Source organism: Pseudorasbora parva, chromosome 9, assembly GCF_024679245.1.
Source record: "Pseudorasbora parva isolate DD20220531a chromosome 9, ASM2467924v1, whole genome shotgun sequence".
Classification (NCBI taxonomy): Eukaryota; Metazoa; Chordata; class Actinopteri; order Cypriniformes; family Gobionidae; genus Pseudorasbora; species Pseudorasbora parva.
This window is the reverse complement of record NC_090180.1, coordinates 8,712,475-8,739,738: the sequence shown is the minus strand read 5'-3', so window position 1 is coordinate 8,739,738 and position 27,264 is coordinate 8,712,475. Positions and strand designations below refer to the sequence as shown.

The window sequence follows — 27,264 nt, the reverse complement described above, 5'->3', positions numbered from 1 at the left end:
AAAAAAATGTTACAACATGACTGATACACACAAACTAACACGCATGTTCACCAGCTTTTCATCTTCGTCGTTTTGCATCTTTTCAGTGGATGCAGGCAGTGAGCGTACTTCCTGTTTCCTTAGCCTCATGCTTTTCATGGAGGAAAGATGACGGATCATTAGTTTTGACTGTCGCAAAAAAGGGCTTGATGTTCTCACGCAATGATATCATAACGTCATTGACGTAGACGACGATAATAAATAATGAATTTTTTCGCGTATCACGTGGAGGCAGCGTCTGAATAATTTAACCCCTGCGTTACTACACGAGCGTACGTCCCTTTTTGCAGCATCAGTGAAGTATCCCTCCCTACGACGACCTTAATCCTTACAATGATGATTTTTTCGCCTTCAGGGCTGCTTTGAGTTATGATAAATCATTGTTAATGTATAATGAGCATTATATGATACGCAAACGGAAATGCATCCTGCTTGGGATCCACCTGCCTTTGGACTACGCCACCGTATCGCGCTGCTGTGAGCCGCAGCACCTCACATCAGCATCGGCACAGCTGGACAGCGGCAGCAGCCTGGAAGGTAAGTGTTGACCAAACCAGGACACTAGGTCAGGATGTGCACTAGACCCCATTCAGCCCAAATCAGAATAATATATGAGCAAATTACAGTTCACACGTTCAAAAATCAGTGTAAAAACAAGCAGAAACCATTCTTTAATATTGCCTCCTTTTTTCTTTCAATATTTCTTTCTGGTTTAAAAGCGACCAGGGACGATTCAATTGGTTATTTTTAAGCCAGTCTCTTGGGATAACTGCGATGTTATCGCAATTAACTTTTTAATATATATATATTTAAAAACGATGTTAACTCGTCAATGATTAGTTTAAAACACCCACGTTTATGTTTAAAAAAACCGTGAAGAAAAGAAACATGTTGTTTTAGTATCGGCTGGCTGTTTTTTAACGGGAGGGGCGGTGTGAGATCGCTATCAAGTGAATGTCTACATTTCAATAACATGCTTTTTATGCAATAGAAAGGCATTGTCTACATTATTAATAACTGGGTTTTTAAATAAGCAATGGCCTCTTTTGACTACTCCGCCTGTGGATGTGTCTATAGCGGAGCTCTAGCAGTGAAACGAGGTTAATCTCCAATGACATGATGGCAGTTACTCATGGATGCTGCTTTGTTTATAATCGGGCGTGTAAAATACAGCGGCGCTGACCATGGTGCTGAAACACACACGTCCTGGTTGATACATTATTAAGTTTATTTTAGTATAATATCAGACTACTACTTACAAATAGTTGGTAAGGATAATTCTAACCTGCTTGACCGAAATACATGTTGCAATAGTTGTATAGAGAATCAATGTTTGCCACCTCCTTAGGACCAATGGTCTGTCTGACCATTGGCAATTGGCGATTTTTAAACGGTTGAATAGAAGCGAAAATTATTGCCATTGCTTTTGTATGTCTCTGCTGTTTTATTTAATAATCAATCTTTGTGTATGTGTTTGTGTTATTGATTCTGTTTTTGCTTTTTATTGAGCTTATTTATTCGGATTTACTGAGGCACAGTGTTGCCACAATTACTTTTAAAAAAGTAATCCGTTTACTCCTTTAAAAAAAGTAACTTAGTTACTTTACAGATTACTTGATTTTAAAAGTAACTAATTAAGATTACCAGTTACTTTATTAGTTACATTCAGCAGTTACAGACAACACCCCGCCGACTCAACATAGAAATGACATGTTTTTGCCAACACTCACTTTATTGGAAGTCTCCTGACATTTTAAATTTAAAATTAAAAAATATTTCCTGAAAAACTGCTCTCCCCGAGACGCAAGAAGATTATATTTTGTGTTTTTTTTACTAAGGAATAGTAAATCTAAAATAGTAACTCACAGTGACTTGGATACTGGTTTGGAAATAGTAACGCATTAGATTTCTCATTACTGGAAAACAGTAGTCAGATTAGAGTAATATGTTACTAAGTAACAAGATACTGGCAATACTGCTGAGGCATATATTTTATTACACTGTATCCAATCATATGTTCTGTATTTTACTAATTCATATTAATTTTACTCTCAAAGTCATGTCACAGGACAAAAGATAAGTGTAAGTAGTAATAAACAAAATTAAATGGAACATTAAACACATTATTGTGGATAGTTGTGGTTAGTAGTCATAGTAGGGACTTCTGGGAAATGTTCCTTACCTATTGTAAAAGTACAAGTATATTATGATAAAATAATTCATATGTTTTACTTCAAAACGATAATCTGTACTGTGTTTTATGGCAACATTTTCACTATACACGGTAAGGTAACTTACAGTTTAAAACATTTTAACACTAGTATTTGTACTTTTTACTGTTAAAATTATGATTTAACTTTGACAATTGTCCACATTAGTGTACATTAAAGATTCTTCAAAAAAGGCGGTGTTAATCAAGAGTTATGTATCATTCCGCCTGTAAATACATTTGATTTGGCTCCATAAAAGCCACATGTAATTTGCTTTTTGATCTCTGACTCATGAGTTCATGGGCATGACTTGCTTTTTTCTCAATGAGCCACACTTGTGCTGGCTCCCATTAAGCTCCTTCCACTATTGTGATGTCACTCGTCCTGTTTACGCACATGCTGTAATACTATTATGGGCTTTCGGTCAATTAGAACCACCTGCAGCACTGCGTTTGAGCATCAGACATAATGCAGTCTGGACAGCTGCGGGGACAGGACACCACACATAAATAAATACTCATTTCATTATAAAAACCCAAATGCGTTTCTTTAAAGTGCAGTATTTGTATAGTAAACTGCCTGGCAACTATTTAGGAACCATTTTGTATTGTATGAAAGTAAAGTGGTAATGTTTAAGGTTTTGTCATTGTACACATCACCCAGTGTCTTGTTGAAGAGTTTGTTAATTCATTAAATAATTAAGTTACGCCTTCTGATATACGTCAAACAACATCAAGAAACATCACGTGGCTGAAACAGTAGTTTTAGAGTGCCGTACTTAAATATTTGGTTTAATTTAGTTGGAGTGCCCTGATACTTAGAAATGTGAGGGAGAGATGGCAATAAATCTGATGGGCCTGAAATGGTGTTAGTGTTCATGCCAGGCAGATTCACTCCTCTCAGCAGCCAGTTTATGTAACAGTGCAGTGCCCAGAGGAGGAGGAGGAGGAGGAGGAGGAGGGGGAGGAGAGGAGAGGAGGGAAAGAAAGAAGAAGGGAGGAGCTGCACTATACTGCCCTGAGGAAAGCTCTGACTGTGTGTGGGTGAAGACAAGTGTTATCAAAGTTTGATGTCTTCTGTTTGGGCTTTTGTTTTTGGGGTGTAGTGTGAGGTGATTTTAAGGTGATGATATCTATGTTTCTTCATGTCACAAAGAAAGTTTAGAGCAAGTCTGATCAGGTGGAAATAAATCGAGCATCACTATAATTGAGTTAGTTTCTTCTGAGTATTCAGATTTTTTTTGTGCAGGTCAGTAAGATTTAAAAAAAAAAATAATTTATATTTTTATTCAGCAAGGATGCATTGAACATGCGTGACGAGATGGTTTACACAACAATATTAACTGTTTTCAGCATTGGTTATAATAAGAAATGTTTCTTGAGCAGCAAATCAGCATATTAAAAAGATTTCTGAAGGATCATGTGACTGAAGACTGGAGTATGCCTTCAGAGGAATACGTTAAAATAAAAAAATATTTTGCAAAAAACTATAATGGACACTTGGTAAGCATAACAGTAGTTTCAAAAAGATTAAATAAAATCTGTTGGCAGTTGATCATTATTTGTTATCAATAATTGCATGCTGATCCTCATTTTAGATTCTAAACAGTGCTGCAGTAAATCTTTTCAAAATTACAATATGAATTGAAAACATATGCATGGCTCCACCTGAATATGCATAATTCAGTTACATTTAAGACAAATGTCTGTAATCCGGCCAGTAGGGCCTGGTATCCTAATCTTGAAAACACTGTTTTGAGAGCAGCCTGTTGAACAATCTCTCTTTCCTTCTGCCAGGGCGTATATTGGCAGAGCTGTGCAATTAAAAAATACATCTAGTCTGAATCCCTTTTTGTAATTTGAGTAATGCAGCTCTGCCCATCATATCTACACACCATCTGCTGCAGCCAGAGCTCGGCTGTGTTTTTGCTGAATCTTGTACTCTAAGGTTAAACTTAAATTATAAAGCAGCAGAACAATGGGATGGAAGATTTCCTTTTCTGATTCTGAATACGGGCAACTGTAGTGTCACACAAGGAAATGAAGAAGGTGAGAAGTCTTTAACCCCTGCTTGTAAATTCACCCTGTTTTTAGCACAGAGTGAAGAGTGAAAGGCAGGTGACTAGTTGGGGTTTCAGTTTCTCATCTGGAATGGCTTTAAAACTAACCGAATTTATCAGTGATTTAAAATAAAGCCAGAGAAAAGGAAGCCTGAAATTGTAAGATTTATAGTTTGAAGGTTATACTGCTATTATCTTATATATTTGGCTACATTTAAATGGCTATGGCATGAAAGCTAACAGCTAAACAATAAAAAAGACCAGAATTCAGACAGTAGCATTGAAAACAGCTGTATAAAATATGTTTCACCATATGACAGAGAGTATGTCATATTTCTTATGACTAGACCATGTGACGGTGTGTTGGAGCTAAATAAAAATGTCCTGAATTTTTTATCAGGATGTGGACAGACCAGGTCCTAAAGTTTTATTTAGGGTTTAGTGATGGCGTATGTGTTTTTAAATGAAATGCAACTGCATCAGATGAATCAACATCAGTTGGAAACTGGACAAAAAAGTAGATATTTTATTATTATTATTATATAAGGTTGTACAGTTAGAGCAGTAAGGGGGAGCATTTCGATGATGTTTTTGTATTCCTCAGATATGAATAATAACAAGTAGGCAGGTTTATTAGATAGCGCCGTTGAGACGGTTCAATCAATCAGACCTCCTCGACAAAAGCTGTAGAATACGCCCACTCTCTTTTCCCACACAATAACCTCACAATGGAAATCAATTCTTCTTACATTGACTGCAGATGGCCGAACTCTTTCCATCACTTCCTCCCGTACCAGCCGCACTGCACAATTACCCAATTATCCTGATTCCTAAATGACAGCCATGACATTAGGTGAACTTGACATCCACCTGGGGCTCCACTGTTTGCTTTGTAATCTCTACTGTGAGGCATGAATATCACACTGAATATGAATATGCTTGAATATGATTTTTTCTTGTCATATACACTACAGTTCAAAAGATCCTTTAAAAAAAAAAAAGAACTGAATACTTTTATTCCGCAAGGATGCATTAAAATTGATCAAAAACGTGACTACAAAGACATTTGTTAAATTATAAAATATTTTTATTTCAATGGTCATGGATTCTTACTAAAATATTAAGCAGCACAACACTTTTTCAACGAGAATCAAATCATCATATTAGACTGATTTCTGAAGGATCATGTGACACTGAAGACTGGAGTATGATGATGAAAATTCAGCTTTGCCATCACATGAATGAATTTCATTTAAAATATATCAAAATAGCAAACAAATATTTTAAATTGTAATAATATCACCAAACTTTTTTGAACACACATACGTACACACACACACACACACACACACATGCACACATTACTGTTCAAAAGCACACATGCATTTTTATTATGAAAACCACCCTGATGCTGAAAATATTTCTTCTGTCTCTAATAGTTTAATCAAGAATAGCGAACACCAATTGGGTTAAAGAAGCATCTATATCATTCGTTATGCCAACCATCATAGGTTTAGAGTATGCACTACACGCGTGGAACATGCATGTTCTCACTCACTAACTTTCCCCAAATAATAAAAACAATGATTTTTCCAAAGCAACAATTAATTATTACTCATTTTAGATGGAAATATGCCACATGTAAACATATATCATATCTATAAGATTTATAATGTTTTTAGAAGAAGTCTCTTATGCTCATCAAGGCTGCATTTATTTTTTTATTAAAAATACAAAAAATGTAAAATAACAGTTTTTCAATTTAAATATATATTAAAATTCAATTTACTTCTATGATGTTGACGCTGATTTTATTCATCATTACTTCAGTCTTCAGTGTCACATGATCCTTCAGAAATCATTCTAATATGATGATTGGCTGCTCGAGAAACATTTATGATTATGATCAATGTTAAAAACATTTATGTGATAGTTTTTTTCTGGATTTTTTGATGAATATAACTTTCAAATGAACAGCATTTATTTTAAATAGAATCTTTTATAAAATTATAAATGTCTTTACTGCCACTTTTGATCAATGCATCCTTTCTGAATAAATTGATTAATTTCTTGAAGCCTCCCGACACACACACACACACACACACACACACACACACACACACACACACACACACACACACACACACACACAAAAAGGTATTTTAAATTTGAATAACACACTGTTATACACACTACTGATAACACACTATATATATAAAATAAATCCATCCTTGGTGAGCATAAGATACTTCTAAAACCTTTTGAATGGCAGCGTATATATTTGTGCAAAATTATTTTACCTTATGCTATGCTTTTCTGGTTGCATGCATTTTTTATGTTTCCATTAATGCATAAAATACATGTGGAAAGTATTATATACAGGCAGGGCTGTGTCTAGGCTTGGTTCTTTATGGCTTTATCTTGTCTATTTGAATAATACTAATGCTCTGTGTTGTACCTCAGGCTACAGTTTATACATGAGTGTGTCATAAGGTCATTGGCAAGTTTTGAATATATAGGCCTTCTCTTCTAGCACCCTAAAGGGACAGCATCAGTGTAATGTTACTGCTTAGCTTTGAACAGCACACTGTGGACTGGCATATGAACTTTACATAACCATTACTTTTACATTTTGCAGGACTTCACCTTGGTTTATTGTTTGGCTTGAAACCATACTCCATCATTTAAGTAATTGATAAGCTGAGATCGGCAGAACAGACAGACCCAGTCTTTGTTGCCTGTTGTGTGACAAATCATTGTCCTGGTCAGGAGCCATGTGCTTGAGTCACTGTGATGGACAGACTTCCCTCCGATCTGTCACTGTCATCCTGCAGACAGTTAGACATGGATGAAGGAGAGAGAGTATAATTACAGCTGAGAGAAACCATCAAAATCCTTCAAAGTGACAGGATTGATGAGTTAAACGAGAAAAGGAACTGGGCTAGTGGTGAAAGGGAAGAGGAAAGGACTGTAAAACGAGGTGTAAAAAATGTGTTGGTAATATGAAAGATGTTTGAGAGAGAAAAGATCAGAGGAGAAGGAATGCCAGATAGGAAATGAAGCCGATGAGAGCAGGAATGAACAGGTCGGGTTTTGTTTTTTTGTCTGTTCCTATTTGGCTGCCAACCAGGGCTCATCAGGAGATTTTATTGCTGTTCAACATGGGTGTTGATGTTATCTCCAGCTTCTTCCTATCAAGAGGCCCTCAAGATATCAAATCAACAAACTCTTACAGAAAGCCATTACATTTAGTACCACCCACAAAAGCTTATTGTTCATATTTATTTAATCTTTTTGACCTGTTTTATAAGGATGGACTGGAAATGAATGACTCATGAAACATCACTACAGTTTCCAGACACCCGTGAACATGCATTTATAAAGAAGGTCTCTTGTTTTTGAATGATGCCATAAACAGTTTGTCGATGTGAAAATCTGCTAATAATATGCTAATGTTCTGTTCTGTTTCAAATCTAAGCGCTGTCTTTGAATTAAATGAGTCATATTGTTAGCATATACATGATTTGCTTGATGATTTATCTGAGAAAAGTGACAGATGTGCCCATGACTGAGTTCTATCTTCTTTTTTTGTGATCCACAATGGCGGCGAAATATTGGGCTGCATGTTTTACATCGGAAAAGCATTCATTCATCTGTTAAACTAGGCTAATAGGCCTTTCTTCCACATAGATCAGTAAATAGCTGATGGGAAGAAGGGGCTCTTGCGTCAGTGTTTAATCAGGCGGTATAAACTCTTGTGAATATGGCAGCACATTTCCTTTAGGCTAGCTTGAAGAGGCTTTTACCATGACAAAGGCTTTATCAGTCAACAGCCTTAGGTTTGCTTCAAAATGCAAATGAAACACACTTGAACAACAGCAAATGCATCTCTTTGGGAGAACTCGCAGGATGTCACCCAATGGCCGTTTAGGCATTTTATATGAATAGGCATGATACATCATACAAAGATATATTGGATTTATTCATATTTAATATATACATTTCAGTATATGTTATTATTTATTAATGCAAGTACAGATATTATACTACATCTATGCGTCATTTTTAAATATTAATATCTTATCTTTATTTAATATTTGTTTACTTTACCATTCATAAGTTTCGGATGGGTAAGATCTTTTAATGTTTATGAAAGAAGTATCACCAAGGCTGCATTTATTTGATCAAAATTTGAGAATTGTGATTCATACAGTTGAAAAAAGTTTTCTGTTTTAATATATTTAAAATGTTACGGTTTACTGTGACGGTAAAGCTGAATTTTCAGCATCATTACTCCAATCTTCAGTGTCACATGATCCTTAAGTAATCATTCTAATATGATGATTTAATGCTCAATTAACATTTCTTCTTATTATAAATGTTGTGCTGCTTATTTTTTGTGCAAACCATGCTATTTCTTTCTAGAACTCTTTGATAAAAAGAAAGAAACAAAAAAAACAGCATTTATTTGAAAAAGTATAAGGAAAAATGATGATTGATCACACTGTTGTCATCTCATTTTATTCACAGCATTGCTTCACCTTCACCCTCACTGATCATGTGGAAACATCTGATAATGACCTGAAGGACGGTGAACATCTCAACTGGTTTCTGTGTGAACCCCTATACTGCAAGACCATCTCCCGAAGCTTCCTCAGACCCTCTCTCCTCCTCAGAGTATCAGCCCCAAATCTTGAAGCCCTCTGATCCATATCGTGGCTCCAGGATGAGTGGGCTCTTTGCCAAACTGGACCCACGGCGGGTTCAATGGGGGGCCACTTGGTTTGCCTTCCAGTCCCGTGTTCTGCGTACAAAGCCGGTGGAGTCCATGCTGGAGAGCACGGGTGGCACGGGGGCCCACGGCACCAAACTCGCCCGCGTTCTCTCCACGGTGGACCTTGTGTCTCTGGGAGTGGGAAGCTGTGTAGGCACGGGCATGTACGTGGTTTCTGGACTGGTGGCTAAGGAAATGGCAGGTCCCGGGGTCATTGTGTCTTTCATCATCGCTGCCGTGGCCTCCATCCTGTCAGGTGAGTGCCGCCCCGACTTCCTGTTCCAGTCAATCCGAAGCAAAAGAGAAAAACACTGAAAAAAAGAGGTTGTTATCTTCCTTTAAACCTTCCCCCAGTGAAACGTGGCCTAGGTAGTTTTATTGTACTGAGGATAATATCATTCTTTATTCACTGATCCTGAGTCAGGCTTAAGCTGAGTGAACACGTGTATATCTTTATGCCTCCTGACGTGTAGTGATGACGCATGGTCAACTTGCTCATTAGCTTCACAGGTTGAAGCTGTGCACAGCATGCAGCAACTAAAATAGAGTCCAGGGGAAATCCATTTTGTTTTCCCTGTTGATACCAACATAACCAACCCAAAAATGAAAGGGAGGGGAAAACGAAGGGAATATTTTTGTCCTGTATGCAGCTGACCCTTCTACTCATGGAAACAGAAACAGCGTTTAGATAGCATGTCATTATCATTCCACATAGCTATTAAATATGAGCTGTCCTGTCCTCCTCTAATATTGACACCCGTGGTAAATATGAGCAAAACAGGCCATAAAAAAAATCTTATCCTCTTTGTCTTTAACTCAAAATGTTCAGAAAAATCTCAGCTTTATTTTAAGTAAAAGATCTTGACTTCCATACATGTGTCACAGATGATATACACTCCTGTTTAAAGGTTTGGGGTCTGTAAGATTTTTTTAAAAAGAAAGAAAGAAGTCACCTAAAGCTACACTGTGTAACTTTTTTTGTTTATTCTTAGCTAAAAACACTTAGTTCTTTCAAAAATATATGTGCTCATTAATGTATATTTACTTCTTTCAAGTAATAAAGTATTCTCGTAAGTTTATAATATGCCATTGAAAATACATACGGGTGAGGGGTTTGAATGCTGGTCGCCATGTTGCCCCTCCATCTTGAAAGTACATTAGCCAAAGAGGGACATACCCGTAAATTCATGCTTCGCCTTTCGAGTTTTAACACTCGATGGCACCGTGTCGAATGTGAAGAGGGGGATTGCCATGTTAATCTTGGACTAAATCGGCCACCGTAGGAGTTAAACGAAATCAGAATTGAGAGGAACAGAAACTAATATTCGCTGGATGGTCATATACCTTTACACCACTAGATGGGGGGAAATATCACACAGTGTAGCTTTAAGTTCACCAACGCTGCATTTATTTGATCAGAAATACAGTAAAATCAGTATTATTGTGAAATATGATTACAATTTAAAATAACTCTTTTCTATTTTAATATATTTTAAAATGTAATTTATTCCTGTGAAGGTAAAGCTGAATTGTCAGCATCATTACTCCAGTCTTCAGTGTCACATGATCCTTCAGAAATCCATATATGATGATTTTCTGCTCAAGAAATATTTATGATTATTATCAATGTTAAAAACAGTTGTGCTGCTTAACATTTTTGTGTAAACTGCAAATTTCTTCCCAGTTTCTATTCCAGAATAGAAAGCAAAAAATCTAAATCTTTTGTAACATTAAAAAAGTATTCACTTTTGATCAATTTAATGCATCTTTGCTGATAAAATGTTGTGACTAAACTTGTGAAGGGTAGTGTATTCTGACACTGTATGTATTTTGGGGGGGAAATGAACACATATCCTATTATAATCATACTTAACATCTTTACCCTGTCTCAAGAAAGGGTTAAAACTATCAAGTCAGTAAGAAATCGAAATGAACCCTATTTACCTAATGCCTGTTCCTGGTTGCAAGAAAAAAACACCTCTTTGTCTTCATAATCGTTAATAAAAATGCAATAACTTACTCATCATCTGAAATACATTTTCTTTTCTGAAGACGTTCACTGGCTAACCAAAAGTCATTGTCACTGCGTTGTTTTAGTGAACTTTAATTCAATCTGGCCCCATCCTGGGATGAATCTGTCATTTTTCACCTTCCAATGATTTCTCTGTGAGTAAATTCAAGAGCCATTCAGGTTTCATCGTAAGATACATCACATTATGTCAGCTTCACGGGTTATGGACTGCTCTATAGCCCTGATGTTAGAAAGTACATATTGGTTTTGATGTAAAAACAGATAATCCTTATCTTTTTTCACTATAGTGGGGTTTACAGGGATCCAGCCTGTAAAGAGGGATTTTCCTCCTGTTATCGGTCCCTCTGGGATTGTATGGGTTTGACATTTGAGAATTGATCTGACACTCCAGCCCCCCACCCCCCGAAAAAAATCAATGATTCCATCTCAGCAACCAGTTAGACGTTCATGCTTTTATTGATAACCTTCAGGAGTACAGGTGTTACAGTAATCATTGTTATCTCTCCACAGGGGTGTGCTATGCTGAGTTTGGTGTGCGTGTGCCTAAAACCACAGGATCAGCCTATACTTACAGCTATGTGACGGTGGGCGAATTTGTGGCTTTTTTCATTGGCTGGAATCTGATTTTGGAGTATCTGATTGGTACAGCAGCAGGAGCCAGTGCACTCAGCAGCATGTTTGACTCGCTGGCCAATCACAGCATCAGTGGCTTCATGATCAACCACATAGGAACACTCAATGGCCTGGGTAAGTGACATCAACTTTAGACACTGTTATTTTTATGTTTAGAGTATAATCGTCAATGTCTGGGACCCGCGTTCATCTCAATTCTGAAACAAACCAGCAAATCTTTATTTCACAAGAAAAAATGTGACAGCCTGTTATTATTAAATCGATTGAGTTCATGTCACTGAGTGCTGCAGTTTTCAAAGTAAGAATTCAGAACTGACACACTAATAGTCTTGACACACATCCACAGTAATTACGACAGAAGTTACAGTAGGCATAATTTATCAATAGACTGGAGTTAATAGTGCTGCACAAAAGAAAAGGCACTTCTAACTTTAGCAGTCAATAGTCTGGTGGAAATAGTAAAAAAGCTTGTTAAAAAACTCACCGCTTTTGTGTTGCGCTGTGAAAAATCTGCTCCAATTACATTTCTGAAGAGGAAAAATAAGCACTTTTGTAGGTTGGCATATGCTATTAAAATTACATTTATTTTTTAAACAGATATGATTTTAAGCAATTTCTTTTGTTTTATAAAATAATCATGTGAAAAATACTTTTTCTTTGTATATGGGATGCTTATTATGCAATTACTTGATTATGCATTTTAAAGGCACAATATGTAAGATTTATAGAATAAAATATCCAATAACCACTAGAACAATGTTATATATTTTGTTGACCTATGTTCCAACAATGTTTAAAGGTGCACTATGTAGAATTTTTGCAGTAAAATATCCAAAAAAAACCATTAGGCCAGTATTACATATTTTGTTCTTGCAATATCCCAAATGTTTCGAACTATTTGTAAATTGTGAGAAAATTACTATTTTAATCAAGGAGCCGGGACATCTGAGGGAGTCGCCTGTCATTTGCTTCATATCAGCATTACCCTCAGTTTCCAGTTTTATTTGGCAGAAAAAATGCTTTACTCTTAGCACTACAAGTGTCACAGCAGCCGCTGAGCGAACGCACATAGTAACGTCATAACAATACTGTAAACACACTTAATTGTATCTAATATGATAAACAGAGCTGCGTTACCTTATACTCATGACTGGAAAAGCAGAAATGGCACCCGCGACTGTGTCCCATCCCTTCATAATAAAAGTCCCGCTGCCCGCGAGGTGTGTGTTGCTCATTAATCGCTCCAGCAGCTTTGCTCAGCTCCACAACACTCAGTCCTGCTCTGCTACATACTACAGTAACATTAATAATCGCATCCATGAACATGAGTCATGAGTCAACATGTCCCAAGATTCTGTGCTCAAAAGATTTAAAGTACGCCTTCAACTACGTCATAAAACTACGCCTTTGTTTTGAATTGGCGGATGGATAAATTACACAGTGCAGCTTTAAATCCAGAGAAATCCAATATTTTAACCAGTGTTACAGACCGTGTCCATGCGTCGCCTGTCAATGACGTCATATCCGAGTTAACCGTGATTTCTGTTGAAACCATGGAAACACCAAAGACACTTTAATATGGAATGTATTTTTTTAGACAGACAAATAACTGTTTGGATATACCCGCAGAAAACTAATTGTTGTAACGATAAGACTAACGGAACAGCAACACAGTTAGTCTTATAGTTAGCCAAGTGGCTAACATAGCATAATCAGAAAGCGCTTTCTCCATTGTACAATACATTTTAAAATAATTAATTGCATTTCATTTAGAAATTCTCAAAAAGACACACCATACATCTACTGTAGACCCTCAGACTACAGATAGAGGAATGAAATAAGTGTATTGGGTAATCTAAAAAGGATAATATTTGCTTCCTCCACAGCATGTTTGGTTTGCAGACAGATATTACATATAGGCTATTGTGTCTGACCCAGACAAAATATGGCATTTCGTGCCAAAATACATAATCTTACTTGGCCAACAGCAGTAAAATCTCTTATTTTTCTTTTAAATATCCCTCCATCTGTGTCTCTCTGCACACATTATGGTTCATAGTTATTTCTGCTTTAGGCCTAGTTAGTTTGCCGAATATTTTTAGAAATACATGATTTATTCATGACTGCATTAAGGGGTCAACAGAGAACTGGCTGTTGTCATGTTGTGAAAAACAGCTATTTAAGCTCGCTATGTCGTCTGAGTGACGTGCCAGCTAACAGTATTTGGTTTCCAGAATGTATTTTTTTAAAGGTTTGTTTTTGGTTAGCCTGGAAAGTTTTCTGAACAGAAATATGTTAGTTTTTGGTTTGTAGAAAGTTATTCTAACATTACTTTTAACGTTCCCCTAATGTTATTCTAACGTTCCCCTAACCTCTTTACTCGGATGTCGTCTTTACTCCGGTACCAAAGAACGCAAAAATCACAAAGCAAAAATAAACAGGGTGGTGTAATGGATTATTTAATAATTTAACAAAATACAAAAAAAGAAAAGAAAAGTAATTTAAAAAAAGTAAGAGAAGGGTTGCTTTTGGCATTAAATTATATACAGATACTATTAAAATGCCACATAACCATAAACGTAACACTTACTTATCTAATCTGTTGCATGTTAACAACTATGGCAAATCAGCTTTTATCCCATAGTAGATGTTACAGTAGAACATCACAAAGCAGCAGTTAAAGAACGTCCATCCGCAGATGTTATTTAATGTCTACAGCACACCCATGACATGATGGATGTATGGATGCCTAAAATCAGTATATTAAGTATGTATCAGCAATAAAACCATATTTAGTTTTTATTCATTGTTTAATTAATAACAATTACCGAGTACATCAGACATCAAGATTCAATGAGATTAAAGGGTTAGTTTAACAAAAAAATGTTTTCTCTAAAAATAAATGATCCCATAATTTACTCAAGCCATCCTAGGTGTATATGACTTTTTTCTTGCGGCCATACATAAATATCCAGGCTCTTCCAAGCTTTATGTGAATAGTACCTGAGATTATGGAGCCCAAAAAGTGCATCCATATATCATACAAGTAATCCATGTGGCTCCAGTGGGTTAAAGAAGGCCTTCTGAAGTGAAGGGATGCATTTTTGTAAGAAATCCATATTTCTAACTTTATAAACCATAATCACTGTCTTCTGGTAATAGGTACACAAATCTAGTTCCGGCGGATGAATGAACTCTGAACCAACATATACAGTACTGTACTGACAAACGCAGAAGTACAAGAGGATAGATCAAAACAAAACACCGGTCACTACATTTTAAAAGAGAAATCTCATTGGAGCTTGAGTTTGTTGCCTAGCCCTATTTGTTTGATCTGTGAGAGACATCTACTCCAATCTTATGCTACTCCTACATCTTAAGTCATGGGTTGGGTCAGAGTCATATATAGTTAAAAAAGTTCTCGCTCCCAGGGCTGCGAGAACAAAATGACGTAATTTTGTTCTCGCAGCCCTGGTTTGGGTGTTCTCGCAGCTTGTTCTCGACACATCGTCTGAGCAGAACTTTTTTCTTGCGGGTGTCTGAGAACTATTGTGTGATTGGTCAGACATTTGAAGTGGGCGGGGTTAATGCGGAGAAACGTTGATGTTCGGCACCAGCTTTTCTCGTGAAGTATTCATGTACTGGCCAGAACGAACTTTGTTCTTGTTCTTGCCACCTCGAGAAAACAAACATATTTCTTTGTTCTTGCAGAGTATGTTCCAAGCTTTACTCGATAAATGAATATTTTAGGCAGCCAGTAAAACAAAATCCCCAATCATTTTTAAAGTACGTGAGAAATGTGTAACGAGTAATGAGTCTGTGGAAGACAGGAGAAATTGCATGCTAGAGAAGTATTTCAGTATTGTGATGTATTTCAGAGGCACGCAGTAGAAACAAAAAACATATAGAAACAAACTCCACAAATTATTATTTTTATATTGATCTGGATTCATATTTTAGTTTAAATATCTATTAAAGTAATTTCAGAGTACAGGTCATTGCACAAAAACATCTGCATGTTTTAATTGGGAAAAATAGCATTTACATTTATGCATTTGGCAGATGCTTTTATCCAAAGCGACTTACATTGCATTTTAAGGTACATTTTACATTTTTGTCAGTTATTGCTTTCCCTAGGACTCGAACCCATGACCTTGACGTTGCTAGCGCCACGCTCTACTGTTTGAGCTACAGGAAAGCCCGAATAACCAGTAGTGAAAGTGATTAGTGTAAGTTATTTTTAGGTTATTTAAAAAATGACAACCCTGCAACATTCTGGGAACGTTATTTTATTATTGCAAAAGAAAAAACACTCTGATCATAAAGATTTGAATGAATTCAAACTAATAATAGCCATAAAACTTCAATGCTTTTTTAAGCTCGTTGAACCTTCAAGTATCAAAATTGGTTCAACACATTCTTTCTTTGTTATATTTTAAAGGGATTGTTCCGTTATTTTTTTCTAGGCTCAGTTGTGTTTATGGGGCGCAGTATAACATGTCTTAATACTTCTTCTTTTTTAAAACGGCGTATTTTTCTTATATTTGACCTTTATTCCACTCCGCTGTCTCCACTCCCCTTTGAACGACTCGTTTGCTTCCTGCTTCTATGAAGCCCATCCCTCTGATAAACGCAATGGTCTTAGATTGGTTAGATGACCAAATGTAGTTTCCTGTATTTTTATTGGCTGAAGTGCCAAGCTCAGGTTATCCGGAAACACCACGGCCCTTACCATTACGGGCAGAAGTCACATCTGCGGTGACTAGCAAGGGTTTATGATGTCACCAACCCAGGAAGAAGCTCGCTGTAGTCCGTTATTGCTCGTTGTAATAAACTGCCATAACTTTAAAAGACAATATCTCCGTTTGCATTGAACTTTCAGTGTTGTAACTTTGCACATATGGTCAAGCAGCAACATTACACACTAACTAAAGTTAAAAAGTGAAAGCTCATGCAAACCCCCCTTTAAAATCCATGTGATGTGAATTCCTCCTTTATCACCTCAGGTAAAGGGGAGCAGTCGTATCCGGACTTCTTGGCCCTGGTCATAGCCATCCTGGTCACAGTGATAGTTGCTCTAGGCGTGAAGAATTCTGTCGGGTTCAACAATGTGCTGAATGTCATCAATCTGGTGGTGTGGGTGTTCATAATGATTGCTGGCCTGTTCTTCGTCAGTGTAAGCAACTGGGACGAGGGACGATTCCTGCCTTACGGCTGGTCAGGGGTAAATCACATTTCCAATCAATTATTGAAATTCAATCCATTAGGGACTCTCAGCAAAAACAACGATGAGAAAATTGCATTGTCTTGTAGCTATAATAAACCTCTCTGTCCAACAGGTCATGCAGGGTGCAGCCACTTGCTTCTATGCCTTTATTGGTTTTGACATCATAGCCACCACGGGAGAAGAAGCCAAGAGTCCCAACACATCCATCCCCTATGCCATCACTGCCTCTCTGGTCACCTGCCTCACTGCCTATGTCTCTGTGAGTAAATAGCTTTAACCATTTGTACACTCATTTTGGGCTCTTTTCTCCATACACAAAGACTAAGACCATTGACCAAATTGAAAATTCTTTCATGTAAAATTTGTAAAAATTGTACATGTTGCTGTCCTTTGGCTGTTTTGATTGTCCAGTTAACACTCAAGTTTGTTAAATTACGTCTGTAAAGTGTGACAGGTGATAAAGGTTTTACTAAGTTCGATGCCATTCACAGTCTAGTTATATGTAAACTTCTCCATTTAAGAATATAAATGATGCATGTCCAAAGATCTTTTACTGTAGGCTAACTTTACTTTGTGTTCAAAGACAGTCATTGATTATTAATATTCTCTTCATGCAGCATATCTGATTTTATTAAAAGCTCTCCAGCTTTATCGCCATGCTATGCTGTCTGTCTGTAGGAGGTTGTCATAGTAACACAACTCACCAAGTCTTTCCTGTATCTCAGAACAGTATATTCTATATATTTTATTTCAATTTTTTCTTTTACTCTTTATCTGTCATCATTTTTTATTACGTATATTTTGGTTTTAGCTGGCACAAAGTTGCCTTTACAAAAATGGCTCTTCCTTTTCACACCTACATGGCTGTCTGATGAGGAGCAAGCTTGTTAATTAGCAGCGTTCACCCCTCCAGATCTCATTTTGTTGTCGCCAAGACTAATTTTAGCCTAGGCACTTTAGTTCTCTGTCTGTGTGTGTGTGTCTGTGTTTGTGTGCATATGTGTGTGTTGGTGTTACAGATAAAGATATTGAATTTTCTGAAATGCATTAAATGGGTCATAATGTATCATAATTAATCAAAGCATCCTTGATCTTATGATATCAAAGAGTACATTGTACTATGAAAACAGACACATTCAAAACTCAATACTTCCTATCCAGCAAAAATAGACCATTTATTGAAAGGAACATTTTAAAAACAGCTTGTACTGTACATTTGCAACTTTATAACACCAGATATTTGAAAACATGAACACATTAATGATGCCTATTGGTGTTCAGAAATTCGGGATAAATTCTATTAGTCCTAAACAACAGAAAAACAATGATAAGAATAAAATCCAGAAAAGTATGTCAAACCTTGTACTGTTTCTGGCTGTCATTCCTTTGCGTATCCTTCCAAAGGTTCCAAAAATTAGAAGATAATTGTTCTTTTTCAACAATGTTCCTGATCATTTCAGTTTGATACTAACAAGCAGAGTGACACATTTATTATGGGGACATTTCTTAAATTCCCCCATAGTCGATAATTTTATGCCTTAAACCTCATCTTTGATCACCAGAATGACATTTATTCATGCTTGAAACTAGCTTGAATGTAACTCTTCAACCTTGCTTTATACATATGCAAATGAGCTCTGCCTCCACTCACTCACACCAGCTTGGAAATCCACTTGACCAACTTTACTGTAGTAAACACTGCACAATTGTATCGCACTTTACAATATTCAAAAAATAGCCGGCATATATTAGTTCTCGGCTAATGTCCGGCGTCATGTGTATCGTTAGTTTTGAATAAGGACGTGCACTAATCGCTCCTCACAATCAATAGTACACACGCCCTTTACCTGCTGATTGGCTACAAGTTTGTTATTGGACTCGGCTTAAGTCCCTTTTGTAAAACGGTTTTGAAATAACACTTACCCCACCTTTTGAGGGTCCGGCTATACTAGTGTATGTTTACAATGAAGATAAACTCGCAGCTCATTTGGACTTAATGCTGTGTCACAAGTAATAAGACTTTTCAGTTTTATGGACTTCACCATCTTTTATATTACTTTGGTCACTGTCGCTATGGTTACTAGTAAGCGAATACAGGCTTGACTCTTGTTGCACGTTCATACAGATAGCATTCGCGACGCTACTGTAAGTTGCAGTGTTAATGAGACTTTTCGCGACACTGTACACCTCTACATAAATGCGGTTGTCAATCCAAAAAATCGACAGTGTGAAAGTAGTCAAAATTCAGAATCCTTAGAAACGCTTTGAACAACTTAGAGCGTCAGTGGAGAAAGGCATATAGTTAATCGTGACATTGTAATATACATCATATAATTCACACGCTATATTGCTAAATGTACTGATTTTTCATATCAACTGAAAATATATACCGACGGGATAACCTGGCTTTTCTTGAGACTCACCTGCTTCACAGCATAGTAATGATGATATGCTAAAGCCTGCCCGCACGTTGACGTGATTGGTTACAAGTTAGTTTGTGACGTAAGAAACACTGTTGATTTCAAACTGTGTTTTTGAGACTTTGGTTCACTTCATTTTAAAGGAGAAAAATGCTCAGCAATTGTGTTAACTTATGCATTTGCACATGGTTTATCTTAAAGCACCGCAAAAACACCATATAGACACATAAACAACATTACAAAACTTTCTTTTTTACCACAGGTGGTCTTTAAAGGCACAGCAATTTTTACCCGTTTATTTTAAGGTCAATGAATCACACTGTGTTTCTTCCTCTCTCACAGGTGAGTGTGATCCTCACCCTGATGGTCCCTTACACTGAAATTGACACAGATGCTCCTCTGATGGAAATGTTTTCTCTTCATGGCTTCCAAACTGCCAAATACATAGTGGCAATCGGCTCCATCGCAGGACTGACAGTCAGTTTGTTGGGCTCTCTTTTCCCATTGCCGAGAGTCATCTACGCCATGGCAGGAGATGGTTTGCTCTTCAGGTACTATGAAACGAAATCACAAAAAAGTAATCACAGGATCAAATAATGATGCTTACTAATGCATCAGTCTCCATTATACATGGCAAATGATTAAAATGTCATTTAAATATCATTCTCTGCTGGAGAAATAAGCTACTGCTATTATGCAGTCTCAAAATAAATGCCACTTAGGGCCCTGACATTTAATACCAAAGCCAGTATAATGGGTATGTGGTAAGGCTTTGATAAAAAATTATGTTTGGATGACTCACCCTGTTTACACATGGTAAACACCCGTCACATGTGTTCAGAAGTTGTCAGACAAAATACACTGCCATTTACACTTGGTAGTAACATCTCACAGCCCTCTCGTGATTGGAGGATTGAAGGTGTCATGTGCACAATCTGTATGTTGCAGGTTCCTGGCCCATGTGAGCACGTACACAGAGACTCCTGCAGTGGCCTGTGTGGTGTCGGGGTTCCTCTCTGCTCTCTTGGCTTTGCTTGTCAGTCTGAGGGACCTGATCGAGATGATGTCCATTGGCACTCTGCTAGCCTACACGCTAGTGTCGGTGTGTGTGCTACTGCTGCGTTACCAGCCCGAAGGAGACATCCATGGATTCGTCAACTTTCTCTCTGAGCAGAATGCGAAACGTAAGGAGGGGGTGCTGGCCGAGTGCGAGAAGGAAGCCTGCTCGCCGGTCAGTGAGGGTGATGATTATGGAGGAGCTCCCACAAACACCTGCGGAGCCAAGAACCTGCCATCTCTGGGAGACAACGAGATGCTGATTGGTAAGCCTGACAAATCCACCTACACTGCCAGTCACCCCAACTACGGCACCGTGGACATGTCCTCAGGCATTGAGTCAGATGAGACGGACAGCGTGTACCTGCTGAAGCTGAAGAAGCTGCTGGGGCCTCGCTATTACACCATGCGCATTCGGCTCGGCCTGCCGGGCAAGATGGATCGGCCCACTGTGGCTACCGGCCGAGTCGTCACGCGCTGCGTCATTCTGCTCTTCATCCTCATCTTCTGCTTCTGCTCCCTCATCATCTTCGGGTCAGGTCAGATCGCTGATGGCCAGTGGTGGGCCGTGCTGCTGCTGGTGCTGTTGCTGCTGGTCCTCACACTCTTGATCTTCATCATCATCCAGCAGCCAGAGAACCCCAAGCGCCTGCCCTATATGGCTCCCTGCGTTCCCTTCGTCCCGGCCTCTGCCATGCTTGTAAACATTTACCTCATGCTCAAGCTCTCCACCATCACATGGATCCGATTTGGAGTATGGTGCTTTGTGGGTGAGTTTCAATATTATTTTAAATGGGCATGTTGATTCAGGCAGCATCTTATTTACATTGGTCATTCCTGACATGGGTCATTTCATATACCATTCTAAGGTTTGGGGAAAGTATATACAGTGAGGAAAATAAGTTTTTGAATAACCCTGCTATTTTGCAAGTTCTCCCCCTTAGAAATCATGGAGGGGTCAATTTTCATCGTAGGTGCATGTCCAATGTGAGAGACATAATCTATTAAAAGACATCCAGAAATCACAATGTATGATTTTGTTTACTATTTATATGTATGATACAGCTGCAAATAAGTATTTGAACACCTAAGAAAATCAATGTTAATATTTGGTACAGTAGCCTTTGTTTGCAATTACAGAGGTCAAACGTTTCCTGTAGTTTTTCACCAGGTTTGCACACACTGCAGGAGGAATTTTTGGCCCACTCCTCCACACAGATCTTCTCTAGATCAATCAGGTTTCTGGCCTGTTGCTGAGAAACACAGAGATTGAGCTCCCTCCAAAGATTCTTTATTGGGTTTACATCTGGTGACTGGCTAGGCCACGACATGGGATGGTTCTTGGGATGGTACTCATCATTCTTCTTCTACCAAACACGTTTAGTGGAATTATGACCAAAAAGTTCTATTTTGGTCTCATCTGACCACATGACTTTCTCCCATGACTCCTTTGGATCATCCCAATGGTCATTGGCAAACTTAAGACGGGCCTGGACATGTGCTGGTTTAAGCAAGGGAACTTTCCGTGCCATGCCTGATTTCAAACCATGACGTCTTAGTGTATTACCAACAGTAACCTTGGAAACGGTGGTCCTAGCTCTTTTCAGGTCATTGACCAGCTCCTCCCGTGTAGTTCTGGGCTGATTTCTCACCTTTCTTAGGATCATTGAGACCCCACGAGGTGAGATCTTTCATGGAGCCCCAGTCCGAGGGAGATTTACAGTCATGTTTAGAATCTTCCATTTTCTAATGTTTGCTCCAACAGTGGACCTTTTTGGACCAAACTGTTTGGCAATTTCCCCTTTCCAGCCTTGTGGAGGTGTACAATTTTGTCTCTAGTGTCTTTGGACAGCTCTTTGGTCTTGGCCATGTTAGTAGTTGGATTACAAATGTAGGGTGCAGGGTGTTCAAATATTTATTTTCCTCACTGTGTGTGTATATATATATATATATATATATATATTCTGAAATTAAAGTAATAAATAATTAAAATAATAATTAAAACAATAAATAATTTAATTATAACAATTATAAAAATGTATTCATTATTTAATTATTAAATACATTTTAAATACATTTATGAATGACATATACGAGACATAATCAAGGGGGGGAAGAACAAACGCAAATCTTCCGTTTCATGCCGATTTTAAAGAAATTCTTCCTTAAATGACAACACAATCATACAAATTTCAAAACTATTGCATGACAGGAATGACCCAGATGTTCCTCTCTCTTATGAGACTAATGTCTCCGTTGCCAATCATTTGCTGTGTCTTTTGATGTTTCTTTTGTCAACAATGAATTGAGCTAAATGTTTGATGAATGAGGGAAAACACGTGTGCACTGTTTGTGTGTGTGCACTGTATCTTTGTGTTCGTCTCTGCAGGTGTTTTGATCTACTTCGGCTATGGCATGTGGAACAGCACCCTAGAGATCACGGCGCGCGAGGAGGAAGCCCACGCTAGCACATACCAGCGTTACGACGTGGGCGTGGATGACAACTTTGCAGTGGATGATGATCTGTACCCTTCTGGAGACGGAGGGCCATACCAAAGCTGGGGTCCTCATGAGGGCAGAGGTGGGCACCAGAAACAGCAACGCCAGGAGCAGAGCGAGCCTCAGCCTGACGGCCTGGACAGGGTGGACAACCACAGGACCTCCTCTTCCACCTCACACAGCAGAGCCAAAAGCAAAGCTGGCAAGCCCAGTCCGGGCTTTGAGGCGCTGGTGGTCGACGACGATTTGGACGATCCTTTGGAATGAGAATGTAATCTGAATGTACTTGTCTGCCAACAACTGCAGAACCCTTGGGCTAGGTTGTTAGTCTCAGCAATGAGTTTTAATTGTACTCCTATTCCTTCATTTTCAGCCCTTTTTCACTACCGATAGGATAATGAGAACGATTAGGATGGGATTTAACTTTTAGAAGGCTTTTGATCTTTTTTTGGGGGATCACATAGCACCTAAAATGCCCAAATATTTTAGTTTGTTTTTAAATTAATTTAACAAGTTTTAAATTAATTCTAATTATAATAATTTCACTGAACTCTTCAGCACTTAAATATGTTTAATGTTTCACTTGAAAGCAACATTCCCTCCGACCAAATTACAGTAACAAGCATGAAATGTATTAACCGGCGTGTAGTTTATTACCACCCTGTTAGTTATCACAGTCCAACAGCTTTTCCCAATATAAGCATCTTTCAGCTGTCTGGACGATGTCCGTTCACAGGTCACGTCCACTCTATTAGCCTTGACACTGTCTTTCTGTGAGATCTATATAAAACCAGCTGAAAAATTCCCATGTGAAGCTCTTAAAACACTTCAAGTGATTTGCACACTTCAGTTATTTCAATAAGCAGCTGTTTTTCTTAATCAAGGAGTTCGTTTGAGAAGCAAAGATAGATAATAGCCATAAAATACGATGGGGGAATGATATGAAAAATAGTTACACCCCACAGAATCAAAGGCCTCATTCTCTTCCGTTTAAACATCTAGCCCAAGTAAGGTTTTGGACCGTAGGTTGTCACAAATAGTAATTGGACTTTGCTTGCAATAGTGCCTTCATCTGTCAGTGTGTGCTTTAAATATGGCCATCAAGATGTCCATGCTTGTTCGTTTGTCATTTCTGTTGATGTCGACATATCCATGGGTTTGTTCTCCCGCTGAAGGTGCCTGTCAGCCGTCACGTGTCACAACCGACCATCCATTCATCCTATGTGCCAGTGACTCCGCTTCATCCTTGCAAGCAGGCCGCTCTGTGTAAATACCGACGGTGTGACCACAGTACGATTTGTGTCTCTCGGCTGGTCAGTGTATGCGTTGCACAAAAAAAAAGGCGAGGTGATTTAGGAAAACAGAGGGTGAGGGAGGGAAATTTGCATGTGGTGGAGAGCGTCTTGTGATTTCTTTTACCTGGATGTGCTCTTCTGCTGTTCTCTCCTTCCATAATTCACATGGCGTTTAACCAATCTGTCCAGTCCAACTCTATCTGTGCTACAGCTCTGCCAGCTGAAAACAAAAAAAACAACCAAGCCAGGCCTCAAAAAACCACAAGTGTTCGAAACACACCGAGCACATCATGCCATATTGCTTTAAATGTGTCTCCCCTCCCGTGTTTTTGACAAATATTTTAAAACGTTCCAAAAAAACTAAAAATTGAGTTGCCGTAAATGATTCGCAGGCTGTATTCGTAGAGTCCCATTAGCTCTCTAAGTGTATAGAGCTTCATTTTGGGGCCTGGGTTGGTTTTGTTCCCTGCATCTGGTCTATGATGTGATTCTTTGTCGCCGTGGCATTTTGCTGAATGTGTAGCATGTTCAGACGTACGGGGGGGCCCAGAGTAAAACTATGTTCGTGAGTATTTGCATGTGTGGTGACCGTTGAAAGACTTGATGTAACTCTCAAATGTAGCATTCTGGAAGACGAGGGTAGCAGCCTGCCCACCGTACACCCCTCGAACCCTCCACGTTCTGAGTGGCCTCTGTTTACAAAGCAAGCCAAAGTCTGCATCCTTCGTTTACTGTATCAGACAAAAGACACAATTTTACTTCTGTAGAGTAGAACACCATATAACAGTGTGGAGACGTGAGATATCGAAAAGAAGTATTTTTTTACAGGCATTTCATACCTTCAGGTTCTCTGTTGGGGTAGCGTAGGCACCGCCGGTGGTGTTTTGTGGGCTCGGTTCAGCAGAACTTCTGAAGAAAAGTGCCGAAAGCATATATTTTTAATGGCCTCTTTCTAGACTAAAACACATAACTGGAGACGTTTGATTTTGATTTAATAGTTTTGATTTCATTTAATATTAGAACATAAGAATAGGCTTAAGAAGGGCAAGGTTTTAAAGGAATAGCTCACTAAAAAAATATATATTTTGTCATCATTTATTCACTCTCATGAAAAATGCCTCAGTGTTTTCATCTATAGACTAGAAGACAATGTGGTCCAATGATGGACCCCATTGACAAAACAAAATCTTCAAAATGTGTTGTTTTGTGTTTAGCAGAAGTCATACATGTTTGGAGTGAGATGAGGATGAGTAAATGATGACAGAATTTTCATTTGTGGGTGAACTACCCCTTTAAGTAATAATATTTTATTAAAAATCTGAGAAAAAAAAATCTAAAATGTTTCCACTGTTTAAAGTCAGCTACTATTTGTTATTTGTCTTTGAGAAAAGGTACAGTGTTTGTACTTTGTGAACTATCTTTCCTGCTATCATAGTTTGTTCGGTATTTGTTCAGGAAATGTCGAGATTGGCTTCCCTTGCAAATCTGATCTTTGTTTCTTCTGTATATTTTGGTATGAAGTGGATGTATTCTGGTTTCAATGATTTTTTTAAAGAATCTATTTATTGTTTCTTCTACTTGTGGTTTTGCTCTCCCGTTGCACTGTGTAATGAGATGTTAATATTGCTTCCATGCAACAATGAAAGTCCTTTATTGCAGATCAGATAAGCGTGACTCTTGGTTTTCCTTTCGCTTTAAGGCTGTCTCTCACACAACCCGAAATCAGAAGTAATAAAAATCCTCACATGGGTGGCTTGTGTAAGCAGGCCTGCTCTGTTTCCTGTGGGGTGGAGTGGTGAGCCTAGAATAACAGCGATCCGAGGGTCGTACCTGAGCACAAAACAAACATGGTCATACTGGGAGGGGCGCCGCTGGCTATGCAGAGGAATGAGATGAACAGATCGAGACATACTGTTCCATTATCATTGCTGCAATGGTGGTCGATGTGGTACAATATGGTTTGGAGATCTCAAAGCATGTTGTTATGTTCAATTCATACAGTTCAGTCCCTTCTGTCTGTATGGTGCAGACATCGACACAACCAGAAGCACACTCCTTTGTGGGAGGGTCTTCATAAGTGTTATTCCTATGAGGCACTCATAGGACGCCATTTGTGTCATCTGTCATCAGCCTGAATCAAATTTAAATGTGATGTCCTTATATTGTATGTCATCTGTTTGGGGGGGAAGCCTCCTCTTGTCCTGATGCAAAATATCCTGGTGCTAATCCCGGATGAGAGGAAGATGGTAAATGTTTATATTTTCCTGTATGTAAATATTATGCACTTTTATGCTTATGCAATATCTAGTAGTTGCTTTAATACTCATAGGCTACTACTTGTGTTAGAGATAATCCTTATGCAACAGGTGATATTAACTCACCGTACAAATAATCAGACATTTCCTCTAAGAGGCCATGTGGTGTTTTCAGAACATTCTGGAAACTGCTGAATTTTCTGGTCAGTTCAAGGTCAGTCTTGTACTGTGAGATTTTAATCAGTAACAATTTGTACCTGAGTATCAGGTAACAAATATACATATACTATAATATTATATTAATATATATGCATTTGCCATTTCTATGCTCAGTAGTATAGGTTTTCCAAGGAAAATCAGACAAGCTAAAACTAGCGCATAAGGGTTTCTGTATTTCCACATTAGAATATGATTACTTAGAGGTATTTGGACTAGTAAATGACGTTGTCATGTTTGTTCAAATGGAGATACTTTCCCGAATTATACAAAGAACATTAGAGGGTCAAGAAATGCCCCATTTCAGCATTAATCAGTTCTCATCGTTTACTTGTGTGTGTGTGTGTGTGTGTGTGTGTGTGTGTGTGTGTGTGTGTGTGTGTGTGTGAGTGAAAAATTGGCTATGGAAAGAGACTGTTGACATGTATATGAGCACTGTAGTTGACAAAACTTCATATCCTACTGATTACAAATTACAATACAGTGTCATGAACAATCGGGTCCCCTCTTACATACGGATTAGCACATTTTGTATCTTGTACAGTCGGT

At 38.2% G+C, this 27,264-nt stretch overlaps 1 protein-coding gene across 1 annotated transcript; it reads left to right on the top strand.

Moving 5' to 3' along the window:
* The first annotated feature begins 281 nt into the window (after nucleotides 1-281).
* Nucleotides 282-25,902, top strand: slc7a14a (solute carrier family 7 member 14a). Its single transcript, XM_067453728.1, has 8 exons — nucleotides 282-576; nucleotides 8,839-9,338; nucleotides 11,625-11,861; nucleotides 16,754-16,971; nucleotides 17,087-17,233; nucleotides 19,737-19,945; nucleotides 20,343-21,220; nucleotides 22,840-25,902. Exons 2-8 carry the CDS (start codon nucleotides 9,035-9,037, stop codon nucleotides 23,214-23,216), a joined length of 2,370 nt encoding a protein of 789 aa, XP_067309829.1. The 5' UTR covers nucleotides 282-576; nucleotides 8,839-9,034; the 3' UTR covers nucleotides 23,217-25,902.
* Nucleotides 25,903-27,264: the final 1,362 nt, after the last annotated feature.

Bases quoted from the DNA above. Each gene is read 5' to 3' on its own strand.
- slc7a14a (XM_067453728.1), top strand. From the start codon at position 9,035: ATGAGTGGGCTCTTTGCCAAACTGGACCCACGGCGGGTTCAATGGGGG. The intron at 11,862-16,753 runs GTAAGTGACATC...TTATCACCTCAG, and splicing joins AGGAACACTCAATGGCCTGG to GTAAAGGGGAGCAGTCGTAT. The intron at 17,234-19,736 runs GTGAGTAAATAG...CCTCTCTCACAG, and splicing joins GCCTCACTGCCTATGTCTCT to GTGAGTGTGATCCTCACCCT.